Source organism: Thunnus maccoyii, chromosome 2 (assembly GCF_910596095.1).
Source record: "Thunnus maccoyii chromosome 2, fThuMac1.1, whole genome shotgun sequence".
In the NCBI taxonomy this organism is placed as follows: Eukaryota; Metazoa; Chordata; class Actinopteri; order Scombriformes; family Scombridae; genus Thunnus; species Thunnus maccoyii.
The window spans coordinates 3,882,463-3,909,477 of record NC_056534.1 but is presented as its reverse complement, the minus strand read 5'-3'; the positions used below and the strand labels follow the sequence as shown (position 1 = coordinate 3,909,477).

General features: G+C 43.8%; 2 protein-coding genes across 2 annotated transcripts in view; one reads left to right on the top strand and one right to left on the bottom strand.

Moving 5' to 3' along the window:
* LOC121908240 (cadherin-23-like) overlaps positions 1-25,310 on the bottom strand; it is a 41,297-nt gene extending 15,987 nt beyond the window's left edge. The window contains exons 1-2 of the mRNA XM_042428111.1: positions 25,004-25,310; positions 1,529-1,628 (exon numbers count right to left, since the gene is read on the bottom strand). Of these exons, the coding sequence (XP_042284045.1) occupies positions 1,529-1,556 (28 nt within the window). The 5' untranslated portion in view covers positions 1,557-1,628; positions 25,004-25,310. The remainder of the gene's footprint in view (positions 1-1,528; positions 1,629-25,003) is intronic.
* si:dkey-96g2.1 (uncharacterized protein LOC795315 homolog) lies at positions 8,352-12,914 on the top strand (the record flags this gene model as incomplete). The annotated part of the gene is made up of 3 exons (XM_042388838.1): positions 8,352-8,686; positions 9,704-11,124; positions 12,883-12,914. Coding segments are annotated over exons 1-3 (1,773 nt in total), but the record flags the coding sequence as incomplete, so codon positions are not given.
* Positions 25,311-27,015: the final 1,705 nt, after the last annotated feature.

Genomic DNA, 27,015 nt, shown 5'->3' with positions numbered 1-27,015 from the left:
GGCGACTCCACTGGCTCAAAAAAGAAGTCCAATTGTATAGAAATCTATGAGAAAATGACCCTACTTCTCACTTGATTTCTTACCTCAGTAAGCACTTTCCTAATGAGTTTATGGTCTCAATCGCTAGTTTCAAGCATTTTCTAATACAACATGAGCCATAACCGTCGCCATTACAGTGTGTTTTCAGTTCATGAAAGTTAATTGTAACATCTTAGCACTCCACCTTGCGGCATTTTTGTTTCAGCTCCTGAATATTTTCATTTATCCAGGGCATTGAGAGGTGACTAGATTTTCTGGCCTTGAAAGGAGCGATTGCATCCCAAAATGGAGGAAAGCATGTTGTTAAAATTATTTACCAGCTCACTTGCAGAACGAAGTGAGTGAGAGACACTAGTGGGCATAATGAAGGTAGAAATAAATTCAGCAGCTGAGGATGAGTTAAAAATCCTAGATCTAGTTTTGGGGACTGTGATGCAGGTAGCACAAGGTAACATCATGTTACACATAAGGCATTGGTGGTCAGAGTTACAGGCATCCACACATTCAACATCAGGAATCGTTATACCATGTGACAGGACTAGATCCAAAGTGTGACCTTTTGAATGAGTAGGTCCAGTCAGAGCATGTGATAGGTTAAAAGACTCAATAAGGTTTAAGAGCTCCAGGCCCAGGGGGTCGTCAGGGCAGCAGACATGGATATTAAAGTCTCCAAGGATCAGAAACTTATCAACCCTAGGCAGAATTGAGGACAGCAATTCAGTGAATTCATTGATAAAGCTGGGATTGTATGTAGGTGGTCTATATTACCAAGCATAGACAAGGAGAATTTCCTTTTATCAGGAAAGGAAGGGTTTCAAAGGTGCTAAATGGCCCCAAATCAATTCTGGAGCATTTGTAACTATTTTTATATAAAAGGGCGACCCCACCAGTCCTTGCCTGTTTGTCTGGGCTGGTTTAAAAAAAAAAAAAACAGGTGGGCTGGCTTCAAGTAGGTGAACATGATTCCATGATACACAGTCATGCTGATGGTTTCATACTCTCCCACTGATCTACACTGGATGGCAGTAATGTGCTGAGAAACAGAGAAATGCACCAACAAAGGCAAAGAAGAAAAAGACTGACAGTCAGCACACATGGATGTAAACAAGGCAGGTTTCAAGTTCCTCTAAAAATCAGGTCTGCAAATGTATTATGAGGAAGGAAATACATTAAACATGTATACATATTAGTCCTCAATGATAATGTTTTGGTGAAAAACACTGAATGTAAACAGAGCTTTTGTTACTTCAAATGATACCTTTAAGTACCAAAACTCTTGAGCTTCCCTGAGGTTTTCAACAAACCAGCCAGGGCCTTTTGCATCTACTTCAGGGCTTATTTTACAATTGAATTAAAAAACTTTTCCATAACTGTTTTGATAGCTTCTTGAATTCTTCTCTGATAAGATAAATGACCTCAGGATTGATGGCTTGACTCCAACAGAGTTTGAAAAAACAGGTCAGAGTTCAAACATTTTATTCAAACTCACCTGTTTTCTTCTTCTTTTTCATCTTCATCTGCCTCCGTAAAGCTCTTCTTAATTCTCTTCTCAACTTTCACTGTGCAGTTTCTTCCACTGACTGTGAAAGCTTTCAAATGCCAACATTTAAACAAATCAAACAAAGAAATAAAATGAAATACAATACACATTGTTAAATGTATTTCCTTTTCATGTAAAAGAAGCTATAAAACAAAATGCAAAACACTGGCATTAGTTTTTTTATAAGGAGGTGCATGGGTTTTTGAAATAGAGACACTTTGTCCAAGCCAAAATGAAAACAATCAAATGTCCAATCAAAACCTGGGGGCGGAACCATGAGTGGAGCTTATCATCTCTGACACAAGCTGATGGCAGCCATGGCAGACAGCCTTTCATGTTGAAACATTTATACTGGACAGCACTGAAATACAAAACACTTTTCACTTTATTTTCTGTGTTGTGATTTGATTGTACTGTGGTATGGAAAATGAATTGTCACAAGGTAAAAAAAGAATCATTCAGTAATTAAAAACAAAGAGCTAAATAATTGTTTTTTCACATACAGTGTGTTTATTGTATGTTGATTTATATACATTTAACAATGTGTATTGTATTCTTTGATTGATTAGTTTAGGCATTTTAAATCTTCTATACTGTCCAATACCCCTGCACCATTAATGATGTAAATTATATAAAACTGCAATGTTGGTGCTTTGAACTATGTACACCTGCACTTTCTCCTGATTCACCTCACAGCAGAAGTGTAGAAGGGAATAAACTGACTTCCTTCTGTATTTCTATATCATCAAGTTCAATCTGCAAGTCAGGATGTACAGGCATATTTAGTTTTACTGTCTTAAACACAAAACATTTCCTCAACAAACATTGCACAAGTCCTTCAAAAGACTTTTCTGAGATCAGGCTCCGAAGAGTCAGACACAGTAAACAACGCAAGAAGTCAAAAAATTACTTTGACCATATATATGCAAGTAGACAATAACAACATTTCAGTACGTTGTGTTCACATTTTTACCACCTATTGCCTTATTTTGTGTATTTATGTAAACCTGCAGAATTATAACTTATAGTCTTAGTTTTAAGTCACATTTACTGTGTAGTTGAGACCTTTTCAAGTAGCAGCAGGCAGCTATTTTCAGCAAACAAGCTCTGGCAAACCCACTGTTCACTACCTGCCTGCAGCATTAAAACAACACACAGACAAAGTCTCAGGAGTTGGTGGAGAACTATTGAAGCATATTGCATTCACCAAAGACAAAAAAGACATCCTGTAATTAAGATTTCTGTATTTCGTGTTTATGATTTGTTATCTCATAATTACAAGAAAAGATCTCATTATGAGAGCAAATTGCAACCTGAACAATCCCAAGGACTTCAGATGCCTGTGCAATGTTGACATACTAATACTACCATCTGAAATATTCAGTGACATTAATATCTCAAAATAAATGAAAGTAAATGAAATCGTGTCATGCCTCTGACTTCTCAAACAGCAATGATTGATAACCACCTTAACCTTGTCTCATAATTACAAGATTTTTTCTCGTAATTATCAGATCTTACTCGATTTGACTGTTATCAGCCTATTGAATAGGCGTTATCATCACACTTATGGGTTAGGAGGGGCCTACTAACAGACTAGTAGGTTCAGGAGGCTGTCATTTCAGTGAGCCAATAGTGGTGGAGCCCAGTAGGCGCAGAGGGCCTGTTATCAGGCATGTGCTGTCACGTGACAGTCAAGTTTCTGCTCAGACAAACAAAATGGCTGACATTCCTTTTCTTCTCAATGGAAAATGCAATTTTTTAAAGATAGTTCCAGCATTAAAATGTGTTTTGATAGCGTTTCTAGCGAGAAATATGCAATTTATTTTCATAGTCTTCATTCAGTGAACTAGTGCAGTGCCCATTCAAAATGTGCCTGTTTGGAACCGATTTCTCAATACCTACAGAGAACATAACACAAATAACATAACAGCTCAGATAACTCCACAACGCAAAGACAATGATTCAAACAACATGCAACTATGTGGTTTCAGTGATAGCAGCATCCATAGCAACCACCATAGCAACGATAGAAAGCCTGACAAATCTCTGTGATAACTAACAAACTAAACATCGAATACATTCACTGATGCCCGAAACTATCTTAAAATATAGCATTTCCCACTGAGAATAAAAGGAATGTCAGCCATTTTGTTTGTTTGAGTGGAAGGAAACTTGACAGTCACATGACAGCACATGCCTGATAACAGTCCTTCTTCGCCTACTGGGCTCCACCAACATTGGCTCACTGGGAAAAAATGTGTGATGACAGCCTCCTGAACCTACTAGTAGGTTTAATAAGTCTCTACTAGCCCATATATTTGGGACAGATGTGTGATAATAAGGCATATTCAATACGCTGAGAACAGTCAAATCGGGTGGATATTTTCTTGTAATTATGAAGTCAAAAGTCATAATTATGCGGTACGGAAGCCATAATTACAAGATGAGGCCTCCAGATGAACGACAAATGAAGGATAATGTTGCTCCATTTCTGCTGGTTGTGTAAGGAAGCAACTGTTTGCATGTAGAACGTTACGACTTTGTAAGGATAAGACATGGTGATAGCTGTTTTTACTGTTATTGAGTATTCTGTTTCCTGGTGGCCAAAAATCAATACTGCTACCATTACAATACTGTGAGTCATGATTACACAAAAGCAACTAAAGTGAACCATTCAAAAGTCTGAAAAAATACCCTACTGAGCATCACTTTATCTTCAAAAGGGGCTTGACAAACAGGTAACGGTCTGAATTGTTTGCAGAACAATATGTTTTGATTAGTGATATCCTCTCCTTCCTGGGTCAATGCCAGTGGTGCAAAGTAACTAAGTACATCTACTCACGTACTGTACTTAAGTAAAATTTTGAAGTACTCGTACTTTACTTGGGTATTTCCATTTTATGCTAATACTTCCACTCCACTACATTTCAGAGGGAAATACTGTAAGTAGTAGTTACTTTTCAGATGATGAAGATTTGACACAATGGATAATATAACAGGCTACGGAAGAGGATTAAGGCCACATGTGAAAAATGTATTTGAGTTCTGACTTCATTCTCAGAACATTGTTTGAGATGAAACCAGTGGTTTCCAACCTTTTTGGCTTTTGACGTCTTACAAAAAGCAGTGTGTAGTCGGGGTCACATTTCACATGTCTATGAGTTGTTAACAGCTCCACCAAATAGTGATTTTTCCCTCTAAACTTCTCACATGCTTTCATTTCAATAAATGTTCAAATGATCCAATGTTTCAGCAAAATCAAAGATTAGAGAAAAAGTCCAAAAACTGAATTTGTGTATCAGAACGTGTATATAGAGAACAGAACTGTATATAAAGTAGTGTAAACTAGCTCCACCTCCAGCAGCTACAACAGTAACATGCTGCTCTAACACTGATGCTTCACTATTAATAATCTAATGATGTCATATATAATAATATATCAGTCAGAGGGACCAAACCACTACTTTTACTGCAATACTTTAACTACATCAAGCTCATAATACTTATGTACTTTTACTGCAATACTTTAACTACATCAAGCTCATAATACTTATGTACTTTTACTACAATACTTTAACTACATCAAGCTCATAATACTTATGTACTTTTACTGCAATACTTTACATTTTGCAGCTAATACTTATGTAGTTTTATTTAAGTAGGATTTTTCATGCAGGACTTTTACTTGTAATGAAGTATTTTTACATTACTGTATTAGAACTTTTACTTAACTAAAGGATCTAAATACTTCTTCCACCACTGGTCAATGCGACTTGGGGTTTATGAGAACTAAAGCCTCTTCTGAATCATATTTTTATAATTGCAGCTGTGTATGCATTATTTAGTATGGTGATATGCAGCTAATGCTTGGGGCTACACCAAAGCTATTTAAGAGCTAAACCATAGATGCATGAAAAGGTTACAATCTATCTAATGATCACTTGGTTCTCTTTGATCCCGATTTTAGACAAATTTCAAAAACACAAACAAATGAAGACTCACTGCAGTCATTTAACTTCCTAAATCAAAAATGCAGAATGTCTTTCGTCTTCTTCCTCCTTTCTAAAATATGTTCAAATAAGGGCATGGTGCCACTCTGAGTGTTTGGCCACGGTCAACCTCTCCTCTATAAAAAAGCCCCTTCCTCTTTATTGTATTCACTGCAGCACCGTCCCTCCTAACACTGAGACGAAAACAGAGCGGACAACTTCCATCAGGCATCTTTCTCCAGCAAAGGAGGTAAAAAATTTCCACTTTACTGTATTTATCTTAACTCTAATGAGGAAGGTAGCAACAAGCTCAAGTGCAAATTAGGACTCAAATTACACAACTTTTAGGCCTTTAATTGAGTCTTGTGTCTCCTGACACCTTGCAAAAATTTCAAATGAATTTTTTAAGAAAAAATTACTAAGTCACATTAAACCATATGGAAGTCCAGACTGGCCATGGTTGCTGTTATTTTTAAAAATCCTGTCATCTAGAGATCTTGATGTTATCCATAAACACCGTGGGTACCCAACAGGGCTCTATGAGGAGGTGACAGCATGACAAGGAAGCAGTATATGAGAGTATGAGTGTGTGTAACATACTATATTTAATGGCAGAGAAATGGGTTATGCTGTGGGAATGGTTTGAGAAGTTTATATGGTTTGGATATATTGGCACATTCTGACATTTTTGGACTCTGGGTTGACATTGGAAGTCATTGTAACTGTTGTGATCCAAACTGACAACAGCTACAAACTTTTCAGTGCTTTTCATGCCAAGAGACAGTGAATATTTGACACTCCAAAGACAGATAAACCTACTTTAGCTTGTTAACATTATGGCATTTTTTCATTTTAATTCAAATGGACAGTATTTTGATCTGACTCAGATCAAAATGCTGTTCATTTGAATTAAAATAAAAACTGTGGCTTTGGAGGAAGTGTGCAGGCGTCACTTTTTTTTCTATTGGCTGTCCTTTAATAGTCCTACACCTATGTGAAGTGCGTATAATTACAGCCTTATAGCATGCTGAAGGGCTAAATGTAAGCATTTTGATGTGCTGATACCATAACATGACAAACTCAGCTGAGCATTAAGTGCAGCCAGTCTTTAAAGGACAGGTTCACAGTTTTTCAAGTGTGTCTTAAAACAACAGTCAGGAGCCCAAATGAACAGAGAAACATGTTTTTCTTGCTGTAATCATTCCTCCGGTTCATACTGACCATTAGAAGATCCCTTCATAATGCACTTACAATGTAAGTGATGGGGGACAAAATCCTCAGTAAAGTAAGTAAAAAAAAAAAAAAGCTGTCATTTCTCTTCAAGTGTGTGTGCACAGCTGAGGAAGTAAATGTTGCAATAGCATATATTTGCGCAAAAAATGTATTTAAAAATTTATCTGAAGCTAATATGAAGCTTAAGCAATTCAGATGAGTCAAATCAAGTAGATATCTTTCAACATTACAAACTTTTTAGTGCCAAAGTCCCTCTTTTTGTTACTATACTTCCACCGCAGCTCAACAGGGAAACACTGTCTCAGGACATACAAAGAGGGAATTTGATGCTAAAAAGACTGTAATGTTGAAAGATATCCACTTGATATGACTAACTCAGACTGCTGAAGCCTCATATAAGCTTCACATCTACTTTTAAATGCATTTTTGCACTAAATAACTGTGTGGACACACTGTGGATTTTGGCCTCCATCACTTACAATGAAAGCACATTTGAAGGGGATCTTTTAATAGTCAGTATGAACAGGAGGAATGATTACAGCAAGGAAAACCTCTTTCACTGTTCATATGGACACCTGCCTGTTGTTTTAAGACAGACTTGAAAAATTGTGAAGCAGTCCTTTAAGTGCAGTCAATTAGATTAGCTGATTATGGCCTTTCCTCTGGCACCACCATCAGGCCAAACTTTACATTTTTGCCCCACTAGTGTTCAGATTCAGAGAAAGGTAGTTTTCCAAGTGACGTCGTAGTGAGATGCGCACACATGCAGGGGTGTAGAGAACAAACCTGCCAGTATAACAATTACAAAATACTGCATTACAAGTAAAAGTCCTGCTTTCAAATCCCATCAAAGTACAAGTAAATAAGTACCTACAGCTTAATTTACTTAAAAGTATCAGTAGTAAAAGTACCTCTGTGACTGATGGTATTATACGTGACATTATTAGATAATACTGATGTGTACTCTTTTACTGCTGAAGATGGTCGAGGTGGAGTTAGAAGAAAAAACTGCTACATAAATATATATTTTTTGTGGGGACTTTTCTCTGATGTTTGCTTTGCTTGTGAAATATCATTTTAACTCTTTGAGCCATGAACATTCATTTAAATAAAATAACTGACATTATTCCCCTCTAAACCCAAGTTTAGAGATAAAATGTCTTTTTGGTGGAACTGCTGACCACTCACAGACATCTGAAATGTGAAAAGGGGCCACAAATAGACACTGATTATAAGAAAGACAAAAAGATTGTGAACCACTGATATAATCTTTGACAATGTGTCAGAGTGCATAATTATCCATTTGCCTCTAGTGTCTGTTCAGAGGTCTGGACTTCAACAAGACGGTTTCATGGCTTTATTGATATTCACAAAAATTAATAGAAAATACTGGCTACTTGTTTAAAAGTTAGATTGTAGAACATTAAATGTTGGCTTTAATGACTATTGCCTAATTTCTCAGCAGATATTTCCAGATTTGCAGTACCGTCACTGAACATGAATGAATGAACTATAACTTAAAGGTATGTTATTTTGCACATTTTTATATATTACATTTAAATATGAAAAGCCAAAATTTAATAAATGTGGAAACTATGTACTGTTGGTTAGTGACGTATCGTACCCTGTGTTTAATAACAGAGAAGACCATACTTACTAAAATACTTCCTTTTGTTATTATAATTAGCCCTGTTTTACTCATGTTTATGAGGACACTTTTTGTTAAAAGTATCATCATTGTGCTCATTAACTTGGTCTGTGTGCAGATGGCTGGCCTGTGCTGGTTGACGGTGATGCTGGCCTTCTTCCTGTCTGCTGAAAACAGTTTGGCTGCTGTGGACCAGAACAGGCTTGAAAGAATTGTAGATGGCATCTTGGGAGAGTGAGTTAACTTTTGATTCATTGGCTGACAGCATATTAGGTTTTTTCAATAATTTAGAGTTTTTAGTAAACAACCTAATATGTAGTTTGACACACCAAACTACACACTGAAAGGTATTTTCTGTCAGTTAAAGAGTTAAGAGTGTAATTTATTAAGAGTTTTTGCAAATTAAGAACCACATATGAACCCAAAAATAATGAATGAATACTTACCAACTAAACCAACTTAACACTTCTGTTTGTTTTAATAATTTGTACCAAACTGCACCATCCTCTGTTGAATGTCCTTAACCATTAAATACCTGAAAATTACCTGCAAAATTAATTTCCAGGAAATTAGTTTAAAATTAAAAGACCTGTAAAATAAAGCGTTACCAAATATTGCCACCTAAGGATGTATTCAGACCGCCACACTAGGGCGGGACACTGTCTCTGGTAATAGTAACATAATAAAACAAATATATGCTATTTAAACCTTTGTATTGTTAATTATTAACTATTTGAAAAAGACCTTTTACTTTATGATAATATAGCTCCTGATACTGTTCTATAGCTAGTGTTTGCATTTTTACTACAAAGAACACAGAGCTTTACTGCCTTACTGTATGATTGATGCTCAATTCTAGTATTCTAGAGAACAATAGGTCGTACTAAAAATATAGATTAAAATATGTCTTTACAAACATACAGATAAGGTAGAATCCCTTCTTAGCCCTGAGTAGTGTCTGCAGTCCTACTTTTCAGGCTGCATACAGCCCCAACAACCTCCAGCAATAAGGTACAAGTTGATCTATCTGTGGACGCAGTATCTAGACAACACACCCACTTTACTACATGACACACCCACTCAGTTAGTGTTCTCTCATTTACTCCACAGAGTAAATGGGACAAAGCAAGGGTGCCACTTGGTGGTCAACTTAGGTTATTGCCTTACAAATCAAACAACTCATATTGTGTTCTGCACCAAAACATCTAAGATACATAGTGGCATGTTGTCTATGTTTTTCTCTTCTGGCAGGTACAGAACAGATTGTATGTTCAGTCTGGCTGTAAGCATCCCAGAGAACCAGAACCAGGACATTGACCAAATCCTTCAGCAAGTCTTCAGATGTGACCCTGGTGACAATGTGAAGAATAAGATCAACAATGATGAGGTGTATATTGGCAGTAGGGTAGTTGCAGCTAAAGTTCTGAAACGGACCAATAAACCAGATGATCATGCAGAGTCACGTGTTTTGGACCATTTGAACCAATTATTTGAAAGTGGTGGAGCTAATAATCATGATATGTTGCTTTTCTATGTTTACGCCTCCCCGTGTGTAGAAAGAAGAGTAGAAAATTCTAAGAACATCCTCACAAGAATACGTAACATTCGGCGATGGAATAGTTACGCTGTTGTGTTTTCTAAAGTATTCAATGGCAAAAATTGTTGGACAAATAGGAATCACCAACGACGTGGAGCCCTTCAGCGGCTTGGGACATCAATCGGTCTAGACAACATATTCCGTTGTGACATAAAAAATGGCAGGATGCAGTGTACCAGCTGCTCCATTGGTACTCAAGTTGCACACTATTGTGTTTCAGATGACACTTCATCCATACAGCTTCAACAAAGCAATGAAAATGGCAATTTTGGTCAGAGTGGCAGTGAAAGAGAAGTGGGTGTGGGCAGAGAAGTGAGTTGGCCCAGATGGGAAAAAGGCGGAGGAGTGACCTGGTGCAGACTGAGAAAAGGGAGAAGAGTGTGCGGGTACAGATGGGGAAAAGGCAGCGTGAGGTTGCGAGGAAGGGGAAAATGGAGAAGAGTGTGTTCATGCAGATGGGCAACAGGCAGAGGGGTGAGCTGGCATAGATGGGGAAAAGTCAGAGTGAGCGGGCCCAGATGGGGAAAATGGAGAAGAGTGTGCTCGTGCAGATGGGTGAAGGGAAGAGGAGTGAGTTGGCCCATATGGGGAAAAGGCAGAGTGAACTGGCGCAGAAGGGGAAAGTGGAGAAAAGTGAGCTGGTGCAGATGGAGAAAAGGGAGAAGAGTGTGTAGGTACAGATGGGGAAAAGGCAGAGTGAGGTGGCGAGGAAGGGGAAAATGGAGAAGAGTGTGTTCGTGCAGATGGGCAACAAGCAGAGGAGTGAGCTGGCATAGACAGGGAAAAGGCAGAGTGAGTTGGCCCAGATGGGGAAAATGGAGAAGAGTGTGCTCGTGCAGATGGGTAAAAGGCAGAGGAGTGAGCTGGCCCAGATGGGGAAAAGGTAGAGTGAGCTGGCCCAGGTGGGGAAAAGGCAAAGTGAGGTGGCGAGGAAGGGGAAAATGGAGAAGAGTGTGTTCGTGCAGATGGGTGAAAGGCAGAGGAGTGAGCTCGCGCAGATGGGGAAAATGGAGAAGAGTGTGCTCGTGCAGATGGGTAAAACGCAGAAGAGTGAGCTGGCCCAGATGGGGAAAAGGTAGAGTGAGCTGGCCCAGATGGGGAAAAGGAAAAGTAAGGTGGCGAGGAAGGATAAAATGGAGAAGAGTGTGTTCATGCAGATGGGTAAAAGGCAAAGGAGTGAGCTGGCGCAGATTGGGAAAAGGCAGAGTGAGCTGGCCCAGATGGGGAAAGTGGAGAAGAGTGTGCTCATGCAGATGGGTGAAAGGAAGACGAGTGAGTTGGCCCAGATGGGGAAAAGGTAGAGTGAGCTGGCCAAGGTGGGGAAAAGGCAAAGTGAGGTGGCGAGGAAGGGGAAAATGGAGAAGAGTGTGTTCATGCAGATGGGTAAAAGGCAGAGGAGTGAGCTGGCGAGGAAGGGGAAAATGGAGAAGAGTGTGCTCATGCAGATGGGTAAAAGGCAGAGGAGTGAGCTGGCCCAGATGGGGAAAAGGTAGAGTGAGCTGGCCCAGGTGGGGAAAAGGCAAAGTGAGGTGGCAAGGAAGGGGAAAATGGAGAAGAGTGTGTTCGTGCAGATGGGTGAAAGGCAGAGGAGTGAGCTCACGAAGATGGGGAAAATGGAGAAGAGTGTGCTCGTGCAGATGGGTAAAAGGCAGAGGAGTGAGTTGGCCCAGATGGGGAAAAGGTAGAGTGAGCTGGCCCAGGTGGGGAAAAGGCAAAGTGGGGTGGCGAGGAAGGGGAAAATGGAGAAGAGTGTGTTCGTGCAGATGGGTAGAAGGCAGAGGAGTGAGCTCACGCAGATGGGGAAAATGGAGAAGAGTGTGCTCGTGCAGATGGGTAAAAGGCAGAGGAGTGAGTTGGCCCAGATGGGGAAAAGGTAGAGTGAGCTGGCCCAGATGGGGAAAAGGAAAAGTAAGGTGGCGAGGAAGGGGCAAATGGAGAAGAGTGTGTTCATGCAGATGGGTAAAAGGCAAAGGAGTGAGCTGGCGCAGATTGGGAAAAGGCAGAGTGAGCTGGCCCAGATGGGGAAAGTGGAGAAGAGTGTGCTCATGCAGATGGGTGAAAGGAAGACGAGTGAGTTGGCCCAGATGGGGAAAAGGTAGAGTGAGCTGGCCAAGGTGGGGAAAAGGCAAAGTGAGGTGGCGAGGAAGGGGAAAATGGAGAAGAGTGTGTTCATGCAGATGGGTAAAAGGCAGAGGAGTGAGCTGGCGAGGAAGGGGAAAATGGAGAAGAGTGTGCTCATGCAGATGGGTAAAAGGCAGAGGAGTGAGCTGGCCCAGATGGGGAAAAGGTAGAGCGAGCTGGCAAGGAAGGGGAAAATGGAGAAGAGTGTGTTCGTGCAGATGGGTGAAAGGCAGAGGAGTGAGCTCGCGAAGATGGGGAAAATGGAGAAGAGTGTGCTCGTGCAGATGGGTAAAAGGCAGAGGAGTGAGTTGGCCCAGATGGGGAAAAGGTAGAGTGAGCTGGCCCTGGTGGGGAAAAGGCAAAGTGGGGTGGCGAGGAAGGGGAAAATGGAGAAGAGTGTGTTCATGCAGATGGGTAAAAGGCAGAGGAGTGAGCTGGCGAGGAAGGGGAAAATGGAGAAGAGTGTGCTCGTGCAGATGGGTAAAAGGCAGAGGAGTGAGTTGGCCCAGATGGGGAAAAGGTAGAGTGAGCTGGCCCAGGTGGGGAAAAGGCAAAGTGAGGTGGCGAGAAAGGGGAAAATGGAGAAGAGTGTGTTCATGCAGATGGGTGAAAGGCAGAGGAGTGAGCTCGCGCAGATGGGGAAAATGGAGAAGAGTGTGCTCGTGCAGATGGGTAAAACGCAGAAGAGTGAGCTGGCCCAGATGGGGAAAAGGTAAAGTGAGGTGGCGAGGAAGGGGAAAATGGAGAAGAGTGTGTTCATGCAGATGGGTAAAAGGCAGAGGAGTGAGCTGGCGAGGAAGGGGAAAATGGAGAAGAGTGTGCTCGTGCAGATGGGTAAAAGGCAGAGGAGTGAGCTGGCCCAGATGGGGAAAAGGTAGAGTGAGCTGGCCCAGGTGGGGAAAAGGCAAAGTGAGGTGGCGAGGAAGGGGAAAATGGAGAAGAGTGTGTTCCTGCAGATGGGTAAAAGGCAGAGGAGTGAGCTCTCGCAGATGGGGAAAGTGGAGAAGAGTGTGCTCATGCAGATGGGTGAAAGGAAGACGAGTGAGTTGGCCCAGATGGGGAAAAGGTAGAGTGAGCTGGCCCAGGTGGGGAAAAGGCAAAGTGAGGTGGAGAGGAAGGGGAAAATGGAGAAGAGTGTGTTCATGCAGATGGGTAAAAGGCAGAGGAGTGAGCTGGCGAGGAAGGGGAAAATGGAGAAGAGTGTGCTCATGCAGATGGGTAAAAGGCAGAGGAGTGAGCTGGCCCAGATGGGGAAAAGGTAGAGTGAGCTGGCCCAGGTGGGGAAAAGGCAAAGTGAGGTGGCAAGGAAGGGGAAAATGGAGAAGAGTGTGTTCGTGCAGATGGGTGAAAGGCAGAGGAGTGAGCTGGCGAAGATGGGGAAAATGGAGAAGAGTGTGCTCGTGCAGATGGGTAAAAGGCAGAGGAGTGAGCTGGCCCAGATGGGGAAAAGGCAGAGTGAGCTGGCCCAGGTGGGGAAAAGGCAAAGTGAGGTGGCGAGGAAGGGGAAAATGGAGAAGAGTGTGTTCATGCAGATGGGTGAAAGGCAGACGAGTGAGCTCGCGCAGATGGGGAAAATGGAGAAGAGTGTGCTCATGCAGATGGGTAAAACGCAGAAGAGTGAGCTGGCCCAGGTGGGGAAAAGGTAAAGTGAGGTGGCGAGGAAGGGGAAAATGGAGAAGAGTGTGTTCGTGCAGATGGGTAAAAGGCAGAGGAGTGAGCTCTCGCAGATGGGGAAAATGGAGAAGAGTGTGCTCGTGCAGATGGGTAAAAGGCAGAGGAGTGAGCTGGCCCAGATGGGGAAAAGGTAGAGTGAGCTGGCCCAGGTGGGGAAAAGGCAAAGTGAGGTGGCGAGGAAGGGGAAAATGGAGAAGAGTGTGTTCGTGCAGATGGGTAAAAGGCAGAGGAGTGAGCTCTCGCAGATGGGGAAAATGGAGAAGAGTGTGCTCATGCAGATGGGTGAAAGGAAGACAAGTGAGTTGGCCCAGATGGGGAAAAGGTAGAGTGAGCTGGCCATGGTGGGGAAAAGGCAAAGTGAGGTGGCGAGGAAGGGGGAAATGGAGAAGAGTGTGTTCATGCAGATGGGTGAAAGGCAGAGGAGTGAGCTCGCGAAGATGGGGAAAATGGAGAAGAGTGTGCTCGTGCAGATGGGTAAAAGGCAGAGGAGTGAGTTGGCCCAGATGGGGAAAAGGTAGAGTGAGCTGGCCCAGGTGGGGAAAAGGCAAAGTGAGGTGGCGAGGAAGGGGAAAATGGAGAAGAGTGTGTTCATGCAGATGGGTAAAAGGCAGAGGAGCAAGCTGGCGAGGAAGGGGAAAATGGAGAAGAGTGTGCTCGTGCAGATGGGTAAAACGCAGAAGAGTGAGCTGGCCCAGATGGGGAAAAGGTAAAGTGAGGTGGCGAGGAAGGGGAAAATGGAGAAGAGTGTGCTCATGCAGATGGGTAAAAGGCAGAGGAGTGAGCTGGCGAGGAAGGGGAAAATGGAGAAGAGTGTGCTCATGCAGATGGGTAAAAGGCAGAGGAGTGAGTTGGCCCAGATGGGGAAAAGGTAAAGTGAGGTGGCGAGGAAGGGGAAAATGGAGAAGAGTGTGTTCATGCAGATGGGTGAAAGGCAGACGAGTGAGCTCGCGCAGATGGGGAAAATGGAGAAGAGTGTGCTCGTGCAGATGGGTAAAACGCAGAAGAGTGAGCTGGCCCAGATGGGGAAAAGGTAAAGTGAGGTGGCGAGGAAGGGGAAAATGGAGAAGAGTGTGTTCATGCAGATGGGTAAAAGGCAGAGGAGTGAGCTGGCGAGGAAGGGGAAAATGGAGAAGAGTGTGCTCGTGCAGATGGGTAAAAGGCAGAGGAGTGAGCTGGCCCAGATGGGGAAAAGGTAGAGTGAGCTGGCCCAGGTGGGGAAAAGGCAAAGTGAGGTGGCGAGGAAGGGGAAAATGGAGAAGAGTGTGTTCGTGCAGATGGGTAAAAGGCAGAGGAGTGAGCTCTCGCAGATGGGGAAAATGGAGAAGAGTGTGCTCATGCAGATGGGTGAAAGGAAGACGAGTGAGTTGGCCCAGATGGGGAAAAGGTAAAGTGAGGTGGCGAGGAAGGGGAAAATGGAGAAGAGTGTGTTCATGCAGATGGGTAAAAGGCAGAGGAGCAAGCTGGCGAGGAAGGGGAAAATGGAGAAGAGTGTGCTCGTGCAGATGGGTAAAACGCAGAAGAGTGAGCTGGCCCAGATGGGGAAAAGGTAAAGTGAGGTGGCGAGGAAGGGGAAAATGGAGAAGAGTGTGTTCATGCAGATGGGTAAAAGGCAGAGGAGTGAGCTGGCGAGGAAGGGGAAAATGGAGAAGAGTGTGCTCATGCAGATGGGTAAAAGGCAGAGGAGTGAGCTGGCCCAGATGGGGAAAAGGTAGAGTGAGCTGGCCCAGGTGGGGAAAAGGCAAAGTGAGGTGGCAAGGAAGGGGAAAATGGAGAAGAGTGTGTTCGTGCAGATGGGTGAAAGGCAGAGGAGTGAGCTCGCGAAGATGGGGAAAATGGAGAAGAGTGTGCTCGTGCAGATGGGTAAAAGGCAGAGGAGTGAGTTGGCCCAGATGGGGAAAAGGTAGAGTGAGCTGGCCCAGGTGGGGAAAAGGCAAAGTGAGGTGGAGAGGAAGGGGAAAATGGAGAAGAGTGTGTTCATGCAGATGGGTAAAAGCCAGAGGAGCAAGCTGGCGAGGAAGGGGAAAATGGAGAAGAGTGTGCTCGTGCAGATGGGTAAAACGCAGAAGAGTGAGCTGGCCCAGATGGAGAAAAGGTAAAGTGAGGTGGCGAGGAAGGGGAAAATGGAGAAGAGTGTGTTCGTGCAGATGGGTGAAAGGCAGAGGAGTGAGCTCGCGAAGATGGGGAAAATGGAGAAGAGTGTGCTCGTGCAGATGGGTAAAAGGCAGAGGAGTGAGTTGGCCCACATGGGGAAAAGGTAGAGTGAGCTGGCCCAGGTGGGGAAAAGGCAAAGTGGGGTGGCGAGGAAGGGGAAAATGGAGAAGAGTGTGTTCATGCAGATGGGTAAAAGGCAGAGGAGTGAGCTCTCGCAGATGGGGAAAGTGGAGAAGAGTGTGCTCATGCAGATGGGTGAAAGGAAGACGAGTGAGTTGGCCCAGATGGGGAAAAGGTAGAGTGAGCTGGCCAAGGTGGGGAAAAGGCAAAGTGAGGTGGCGAGGAAGGGGAAAATGGAGAAGAGTGTGTTCATGTAGATGGGTAAAAGGCAGAGGAGTGAGCTGGCGAGGAAGGGGAAAATGGAGAAGAGTGTGCTCATGTAGATGGGTAAAAGGCAGAGGAGTGAGCTGGCCCAGATGGGGAAAAGGTAGAGTGAGCTGGCCCAGGTGGGGAAAAGGCAAAGTGAGGTGGCAAGGAAGGGGAAAATGGAGAAGAGTGTGTTCGTGCAGATGGGTGAAAGGCAGAGGAGTGAGCTCGCGAAGATGGGGAAAATGGAGAAGAGTGTGCTCGTGCAGATGGGTAAAAGGCAGAGGAGTGAGTTGGCCCAGATGGGGAAAAGGTAGAGTGAGCTGGCCCAGGTGGGGAAAAGGCAAAGTGAGGTGGCGAGGAAGGGGAAAATGGAGAAGAGTGTGTTCATGCAGATGGGTAAAAGGCAGAGGAGCGAGCTGGCGAGGAAGGGGAAAATGGAGAAGAGTGTGCTCGTGCAGATGGGTAAAACGCAGAAGAGTGAGCTGGCCCAGTTGGGGAAAAGGTAAAGTGAGGTGGCGAGGAAGGGGAAAATGGAGAAGAGTGTGTTCATGCAGATGGGTAAAAGGCAGAGGAGTGAGCTGGCGAGGAAGGGGAAAATGGAGAAGAGTGTGCTCGTGCAGATGGGTAAAAGGCAGAGGAGTGAGCTGGCCCAGATGGGGAAAAGGTAGAGTGAGCTGGCCCAGGTGGGGAAAAGGCAAAGTGAGGTGGCGAGGAAGGGGAAAATGGAGAAGAGTGTGTTCGTGCAGATGGGTAAAAGGCAGAGGAGTGAGCTCTCGCAGATGGGGAAAATGGAGAAGAGTGTGCTCATGCAGATGGGTGAAAGGAAGACGAGTGAGTTGGCCCAGATGGGGAAAAGGTAGAGTGAGCTGGCCAAGGTGGGGAAAAGGCAAAGTGAGGTGGCGAGGAAGGGGAAAATGGAGAAGAGTGTGCTCGTGCAGATGGGTGAAAGGCAGAGGAGTGAGCTCTCGCAGATGGGGAAAGTGGAGAAGAGTGTGCTTGTGCAGATGGGTAAAAGGCAGAAGAGTGAGCTGGCCCAGATGGGGAAAAGGTAAAGTGAGGTGGCGAGGAAGGGGAAAATGGAGAAGAGTGTGTTCATGCAGATGGGTAAAAGGCAGAGGAGTGAGCTGGCGAGGAGGGGGAAAATGGAGAAAAGTGTGTTCATGCAGATGGGTAAAAGGCAGAGGAGTGAGCTGGCCCAGATGGGGAAAAGGTAGAGTGAGCTGGCCAAGGTGGGGAAAAGGCAAAGTGAGGTGGCGAGGAAGGGGAAAATGGAGAAGAGTGTGTTCATGCAGATGGGTAAAAGGCAGAGGAGTGAGCTGGCGAGGAAGGGGAAAATGGAGAAGAGTGTGCTCATGCAGATGGGTAAAAGGCAGAGGAGTGAGCTGGCCCAGATGGGGAAAAGGTAGAGTGAGCTGGCCCAGGTGGGGAAAAGGCAAAGTGAGGTGGCAAGGAAGGGGAAAATGGAGAAGAGTGTGTTCGTGCAGATGGGTGAAAGGCAGAGGAGTGAGCTCGCGCAGATGGGGAAAATGGAGAAGAGTGTGCTCGTGCAGATGGGTAAAAGGCAGAGGAGTGAGTTGGCCCAGATGGGGAAAAGGTAAAGTGAGGTGGCGAGGAAGGGGAAAATGGAGAAGAGTGTGTTCATGCAGATGGGTGAAAGGCAGAGGAGTGAGCTCGCGCAGATGGGGAAAATGGAGAAGAGTGTGCTCGTGCAGATGGGTAAAAGGCAGAGGAGTGAGTTGGCCCAGATGGGGAAAAGGTAAAGTGAGGTGGCGAGGAAGGGGAAAATGGAGAAGAGTGTGTTCATGCAGATGGGTAAAAGGCAGAGGAGTGAGCTGGCGAGGAAGGGGAAAATGGAGAAGAGTGTGCTCGTGCAGATGGGTAAAAGGCAGAGGCGTGAGTTGGCCCAGATGGGGAAAAGGTAGAGTGAGATGGCCCAGGTGGGGAAAAGGCAAAGTGAGGTGGCGAGGAAGGGGAAAATGGAGAAGAGTGTGTTCATGCAGATGGGTAAAAGGCAGAGGAGTGAGCTGGCGAGGAAGGGGAAAATGGAGAAGAGTGTGCTCGTGCAGATGGGTAAAAGGCAGAGGAGTGAGTTGGCCCAGATGGGGAAAAGGTAGAGTGAGCTGGTCCAGATGGAGAAAAGGCAAAGTGGGGTGGCGAGGAAGGGGAAAATGGAGAAGAGTGTGTTCGTGCAGATGGGTAAAAGGCAGAGGAGTGAGCTCTCGCAGATGGGGAAAGTGGAGAAGAGTGTGCTCATGCAGATGGGTGAAAGGAAGACGAGTGAGTTGGCCCAGATGGGGAAAAGGTAGAGTGAGCTGGCCAAGGTGGGGAAAAGGCAAAGTGAGGTGGCGAGGAAGGGGAAAATGGAGAAGAGTGTGTTCATGCAGATGGGTAAAAGGCACAGGAGTGAGCTGGCGAGGAAGGGGAAAATGGAGAAGAGTGTGCTCATGCAGATGGGTAAAAGGCAGAGGAGTGAGCTGGCCCAGATGGGGAAAAGGTAGAGTGAGCTGGCCCAGGTGGGGAAAAGGCAAAGTGAGGTGGCAAGGAAGGGGAAAATGGAGAAGAGTGTGTTCGTGCAGATGGGTGAAAGGCAGAGGAGTGAGCTCGCGCAGATGGGGAAAATGGAGAAGAGTGTGCTCGTGCAGATGGGTAAAAGGCAGAGGAGTGAGTTGGCCCAGGTGGGGAAAAGGTAAAGTGAGGTGGCGAGGAAGGGGAAAATGGAGAAGAGTGTGTTCATGCAGATGGGTGAAAGGCAGAGGAGTGAGCTCCCGCAGATGGGGAAAATGGAGAAGAGTGTGCTCGTGCAGATGGGTAAAAGGCAGAGGAGTGAGTTGGCCCAGATGGGGAAAAGGTAAAGTGAGGTGGCGAGGAAGGGGAAAATGGAGAAGAGTGTGTTCATGCAGATGGGTAAAAGGCAGAGGAGTGAGCTGGCGAGGAAGGGGAAAATGGAGAAGAGTGTGCTCATGCAGATGGGTAAAAGGCAGAGGAGTGAGTTGGCCCAGGTGGGGAAAAGGTAAAGTGAGGTGGCGAGGAAGGGGAAAATGGAGAAGAGTGTGTTCATGCAGATGGGTAAAAGGCAGAGGAGTGAGCTGGCGAGGAAGGGGAAAATGGAGAAGAGTGTGCTCGTGCAGATGGGTAAAACGTAGAGGAGTGAGCTGGCCCAGATGGGGAAAAGGTAGAGTGAGCTGGCCAAGATGGGGAAAAGGCAAAGTGGGGTGGCGAGGAAGGGGAAAATGGAGAAGAGTGTGTTCATGCAGATGGCTAAAAGGCAGGGGAGTGAGCTGGCGAGGAAGGGGAAAATGGAGAAGAGTGTGCTCGTGCAAATGGGTAAAACGCAGAGGAGTGACTTGGCCCACATGGGGAAAAGGCAGAGTGAGCTGGCCCAGGTGGGGAAAAGGCAAAGTGAGCTGGCACAGATGGGGAAAAGGCAGAGCAGTGCGGTGGTGTAGATGGGGAAAAGGGAGAAGAGTGTGCTCATGCAGATGGACCAAAGGCAGAGGAGTGATCTGGCTCAGATGGGGAAAATGGAGAAGAGTGTGCTCGTGCAGATGGATAAAAGAGAGAGGAGTGAGCTGGCACAGATGGGTAAAAGGCAGAGGAGTGAGCTGGTGTCGATGGAGAAATGGGAGAAGGGTGTGTGGGTACAGATGGGGACAAGGTAGAGTGAGCTGGCGCAAATGGGGAAAAGGCAGAGTGAGCTGGCCCCGATGGGTAAAAGGCAGAGTGAGCTGGCCCAAATGGGGAAAAGGAACAGTGAGTTGGCACAGATGGGGAAAAGGCAAAGCAGTGCGGTGGTGCAGATGGGGAAAAGGGAGAAGAGTGTGCTCTTGCAGATGGATAAAAGGTAGAGGAGTGAACTGGCTCGGATTGGGAAAATGGAGAAGAGTGTGCTCGTGCAGATGGGGAAAAGGGAGAGGAGTGAGCTGGCACAGATGGGTAAAAGGCAGAGGAGTGAGCTGGTGTCGATGGAGAAATGGGAGAAGGGTGTGCGGGTACAGATGGGGACAAGGTAGAGCGAGCAGGCGCAGATGGGGAAAAGGCAGAGTGAGCTGGCCCCAATGGGTAAAAGGCAGAGTGAGCTGGCCCAAATGGGGAAAAGGCACAGTGAGTTGGCACAGATGGGGAAAAGGCAAAGCAGTGCGGTGGTGCAGATGGGGAAAAGGGAGAAGAGTGTGCTCATGCAGATGGATAAAAGGTAGAGGAGTGGACTGGCTCGGATTGGGAAAATGGAGAAGAGTGTGCTCGTGCAGATGGATAAAAGGCAGAGGAGTGAGCTGGCCCAGATGGGGAAAAGGCAGAGTGAGCTGGCGCAGATGGGGAAAAGGGAGAGGAGTGAGCTGGTGTAGATGGAGAAATGGGAGAAGGGTGTGCAGGTACAGATGGGGAAAAAGGAGAGTGAGCTGGCGCAGATGGAGAAAAGGCAGAGTGAGCTGGCCCCGATGGGTAAAAGGCAGAGTGAGCTGGCCCAGATGGGGAAAAGGCACAGTAAGTTGGCACAGATGGGGAAAAGGCAAAGCAGTGCGGTGGTGCAGATGGGGAAAAGGGAGAAGAGTGTGCTCATGCAGATGGATAAAAGGCAGAGGAGTGAACTGGCTTGGATGGGGAAAATGGAGAAGAGTGTGCTCGTGCAGATGGATAAAAGGCAGAGGAGTGAGCTGGCGCAGATGGGGAAAAGGGAGAGGAGTGAGCTGGCACAGATGGGTAAAAGGCAGAGGAGTGAGCTGGTGTAGATGGAGAAATGGGCGAAGGGTGTGCGGTTATAGGTGGGGAAAAGGCAGCAAGCTGGCGTAGATGGGGAACACAGAGAAGAGTGAGCAGGCGCAGAGGAAGTTGGAGTCAAAGAGGACGGGGCTGGGGCAGACAATGGGATGGTATAGGGCAGTTAGGTTCTCGAAAAGTTGTGATTTAGGGGAAACAGATTTGTTAGAACCTAAGAACATATCCACCTTGACTGAAATAGACTCATTTTGCTCAATAAGACCAAGATTCTAAAGCCATTTTTGCAGCTGTGTGTGTTTAAGCTTAGCGGTGCTTTGAGTTTAATGCTAATGTCAACATGTTAACATGTTAACAATGACAAAGGTATGACGCCTACCATGATCACCATTTTCAATTAGCATCTTAGCATTTAGTTTTGCAGAAAAATGGTCATAAAGTAAAGTATTGGAGAAATTAATATTTTGACCTGATGATGGCGCTGGAAGAAAAGTAAAGGGGATCAAAGTTAAATCCATCCTCAGGGGGACATGAAATCATGTACCAAAATTCATGGCAATTCATTCAGTAGTCATTGAGATATTTCACTCAAAATACAAACAAACAAACAAACAAAAAAAACAAAACAAAACACAATTGTCAATATTGTGGTTGAGAACAAGTCAGGGGATAATGAAAGACACCACGTCTGTTGGTGATTCATTCAATAGCTGTTGAGATATTTCTGGCTGGACCAAAATAGTGGACCGAACAAATAAAGCCACACTGCTAGCATGGATAAAAATGCAACAATATATGTTTCTAATAACAAACTTTTTCATAGTGATATAATGACTCCCATCTAAAGCCATTTGTTCACAAAATCTTAACACCAGTGTTGATAACGTTACCAAATCTATACTTTTTAAATATTCTTTATTTTGCTGCGGCTAAACAAGTTTTTTACTAAAATCTTTTTTCCAACAAATCCATCAGTATTTTTAATAATATTACCTTAACCCTATTACTTTTTTAACTTAGGAACCCTCTGAGTTGATCTGGTAGTGGACTGCTGACCACTCCCAGAGCCTCTGTTCATGTGACAAACCATGCTCACGCCCATGTTATATTTTAATGTTAAAGATCATAAGGGAATGAACACCTAATGATAATCTAGATTAGTAAAGAGAGTAGAAAAAATTGAGAAGCAACATTCATGGTATTATGCTTCAGAAGGTGGAGACAAATTTGTAACAAAATCAAGATTTGTCCAAACTCTGACCACTGTGTGTCCTCCACTGCCTTTGACTGAGTCTTAAGCACTCAGACCAAACATCACCTTGGATTTAGATCCTATTTTTAAAATATTTTCTATTGTTTTTTTTGTTTTTTAATTTTTTTAATCAGTTTTGTTTAGCTTTTGTTTTTATATTTTGTGTTTACTTTAACCTGAAATAAAGAACAAAACAGGTTTCATTATCCTCAGTATTTACAGTACTAATATCATTGCTCTCTATATTTCTGTAACGCATTAGCAAATCTATCAATATTCTGTTTTTTTTCTGATTAAAGCTTAGCTCAGCATCCATTCTGGTGTATGTGTCAATCATTTGGTAATCCCTGAATAATAATACTATAATCTTTTACATAGTTTGGATTCTATAGGTCAAACAGAACAAACTGAGCCTTTTCTTCACCAGGTGTAGTCCCACTGAGCTTAGCCACCTCTTTACACACTCTGTATACATATCATACAACAAGAAAATATTCTACTAGACTATATAACATCACAGTGAACTATACAACACTATGATATAACACAGAGCACACCATACATACTAGAAACCACAAAAGATATCAAACTGCACTGGTGTGTGAAACCAAAGGAAATCAGAAAAGCAGTAGAGTCAAAACTTCATGGATATATTGTGGTCCACAGGTAAATAAAACCTGAAGCATTTAGTGACCAAGTGTCCAGTTACTTTCGAACCCCTGAACGTTGGGCACTATGTGTTAAAAGGGCAATATCTCCCACACAGTTCTTTCTATATTGATGTAAACTTACTTAAATTAAAGCTGAGATTTTAACTTTATTGTAGTATCCATTACTTTATTTCAAATTGAATACAGTAGCAGTCAAAAGTTTGGACACACTTTCTCATTCAAGGTAATGGGAAGGTGAGTCCAAACTTTTGATTGGTACTGTACGCTAAAGCACAGAGCCTGAAGAACACAATATGTGTAACTATCCAAATGCTTACAGTCTGGACTGTATATATACATACATATCACTCAGTGTCAGCTGGGATTGGCTGCAGCCCCCAGTGACCCTCTAAAAAGGATTACAGGTATATGGATGAGTTATTGGTGATGTGTCTCTATGTGTGGCTTCTATGAACACATTGAGTTATCTTTTCTTATCCTCTCTCAGATCAAATGGGTCAAACAAAAGCCTTCTTCAGTGTCAGTTTCACTGTTTCATGTTTGCATGAAAGAATTTGAATGATTTTACATTTCAGATAAAGGTGTGACCATTTAGCTACAGAAAGTGCTTCTCAATTTCTTTGAAACTTCAATTGCTTCTACATTCAGCAAGTAAGAAACACTGTTGTTTCCTTGAATATAAAATGTAAAGTGCACATTATAGACTGAATTGTAAGTGTACTTTTTAAAACCTTTTTTAATTTCTTTATTTGCGCAATAAAGTGATAACAGTACAAGTGTAAAACAATATAAAACATGGTGTTGGAAGACAGGACAGAGGAGGTAACAGAGTCACAAAATAATAGATATAATCAAAACAGAACAAAAAAGAGAAAACAAGGTTCAAATGAGAAGAGTTAATGTGCCTAAATATTTGTATATGAGTGTGTTGGTGCGTATGTCTGTGGTCTGGTAGTGAGGAAGGTGCCTCAAGAGGGAGTTGGGTGGGGTTGAGGTTGAGGTTGGGGATGGGTGGGTAGGAGCTGCAGGAAGTGTTTGTGACGGAGCTCTACTGTAGATAATGAGAGGGTGTAGTGGGGGGAGTAGAGGAGGGAGGGGCTGAATTGCTTGGTCAGAGGTTTCTGGCTGGGCCTAACTGTGGCAGCCCCCAGACCCTGAGGAGGGGTCTGCCAACTGTAGGGCTCAGCCTATTTCAGTGTGTGCCAGAGGGTGAGAGGACCCCCAGACCCTGAGGAGGGAGTCCCCCTCACCACAGGGCACACAGCTTCATTGATGTTATTTATTATTTTTAAATTTTATTTTATTATTATCATTATTATTATCACTGGCTTCATTCCCGCCCCTCCCTCTTGAGGATGTGAAGGTCTGTCTCCATGTGAAATAATGGGAAGCAGTGAGGCTACTGGTCTGTGGTAGAGATGTAATCTAGCCGGTGGTGGTGGGGTGTGGGTTGGGGTGTGAAGTGCAGAGTGGGCTGTATTGTGGAGGGGGAGGGGGGAGAGGGAGGAAGATGTTGAATGAGTGTGTGAGAGGGAGAGAGACTGTCTGGCAGATGTGCGTGCCTATAATATTTATAATAATTATTATCGTCATCTCCTCCACACCTCTTAATAACAATAATAATAATAATGGTAACAATAATAACAACAGCTACAATAGTAACAATAGTAATCAATAGTATTAATGAAAACTCACCAGGTGAGTTCTTGGTGATGTGTCTCTATATGTGGCTTCTATGAACACATTGAGTTATCTTTTCTTATTCTCTCTTAGGTAAAATGGGTCAAACAAAAGCCTTCTTCAGTGTCAGTTTAACTGTTTCATGTTTGCATGAAAGAATTTGAATGATTTTACATTTCAGATAAAGGCGTGACCATTTAGCTACAGAAGGTGCTTCTCAATTTCTTGGAAATGTAAAGTGCACATTATAGATCTGAATCTTAAACGTACTATAATAACCATAATTTAAGTTGCTAAAGACTAATTATGATTGTTTCACTCACCAGTTGTTGTCCCTGCTCAGCTTGCTGTAGTTTAGTGTAGTTTAGTAATTCGAACAGTTTAACAAACTTTGTACATATCACTGTCCCTTTTAAAAAAAATACATCCTCCTCTCCTTCAAGGCGGCAAACCCGCCAAACACTCTGTTCTTATCAGTGATGAGTGGCCCCATCCATGCACGAACACAAACAGTTCTTAATGAGCCTCAGACGGCTGTGTGGCGAGTGTAATTCACCACAAACATAAAAAAAATACGAATATCTCATATTTTGGATAAAGTTTTCAGCGAAGTTAGTCATAAACTTTGAATCGTTGCTTCTGCGGTCTTCACTTCCCGCGGAGTCAATGAGCAGAAATACGGACAGCGCCACTCTGCCATTGCAACCAACATTGTGGTGGGAGGGGGGATTACACCCATAGTGATAAGAACTACTATAGAAAATGAATAAAAGAAGCTGAGAGAGTTAAATTCTCCTATTCCTACTCCTATTCGCTACGCTTATGGCCAGAGATAACATATTATTAACAAACGATCTCATATCAGTGTGCTGAGTCTTTTTTTCAGTGCTTTTCTTATTGTTTATTCCATTCCACTTGTTGACCTGTATTTAGTTCTTCTATTGAAACCTCCCTGCTGGTATTTCATTTAAAGGAGAAACATTTCTTTTAGCCTAATCTTGTCTGTCTCACTACTCGTTTGACCACTTTATTTACCTCTTTCTGCTCTTGCAGTATCCCACAGAAAGTATAATTTTATTTATATTTCCACGTTTAAAAAAAAAAAAATGTTAGCCATGGTTTGTTTGTGAAAACTAAAATTTTCTTGTCATCCCACACAGAAGGTGATGTATGATCCCATGCAGTTCATTCAAAACAGCCTCTAAGGACCTCAAGCGCCAAAGATACACACAAACCTACAAAGAGAGGGGTGTTATGGGTAATCGTGCCTGCAGGTTACTGAAACTGTTTCTTTAGCTTCTTTGCAGTGCTTTCCAGTTTCTTTTAGAATCCACTTTAAAATCGTATTAATTACATACAGTAAGGCTTTACATGGCCTCACACTGGGTTATTAGGTGAATGTTTAACTTTTTTACCGTCCTCAATGTCTGATGGTCTTACTGTTAAAGTCTTTTAGCAGCAGTGGGGGGATAGAAAAAGACAACAAAGGTCCCTGGCTGGAATCGAACCAGGGACGTTGCAGTTATGAGGAATAGGTTTTAACTGTTAGGCCATCAGGATGCCCCTCTACTCAACATTTTCTGTTGTTGTGTTGTTGTTTTTTTGACAGGGAAGGCATAAACGTTATGTACAGTGTGGCTGTAAGCACGCCCAAGGACACATATAAAATAAAGGAAGAGTATCAACCCCAAATTTCCCAAATAAATGATATTAATAATGGTAAAATGTACAATAATAAGAGACTAGTGGTCGCCATAAAACATGAACAAAATGTAAAACAAAAGTGGGTCATTTTGGAGGAACTTGAAAAAAATCAACTCGAGGGTGGTCATTTGTTGGTCATCTTCTCTTATGCCTCTCCATGTGAAACTGTGCAAAGCTAGGGGGTGATCATAGTATCCTTGACAAGATTGGCAACATCATTAAAATGAACAAATGGACAAATTAACCATTTGTGTTTGAAAAAGTATTCCTGCCTGGTGGACAATATGATAAAACAATTCCCACAAAAACAGAAAAAGCCCTCAAGAATATTGGGGATTCTATTGGTGGTCTTGCAAACATATTTCGCTGTTATTACCAAAAGCGAACACTGGTTTTAAGTGTTCTAGCTGCTCCAGCGGTGGAGAGGTTACAGAAGATTGTGTTAAATATGATGCATAAACTTGTCCAAACTTTTGACTGGTACTGTAATTGTAGTTGTTATTAGTTTCAGTTGTGAAAAGTAATTTTCATCCTCTTTTGCTACTGCCTCCTGTGGTGTACCCCAGGGTTCCATCTTAGGCCCCATTTTATTCGGTATTTTATTCAGTTTTAAGTTCTCCTGAGGTTGTCA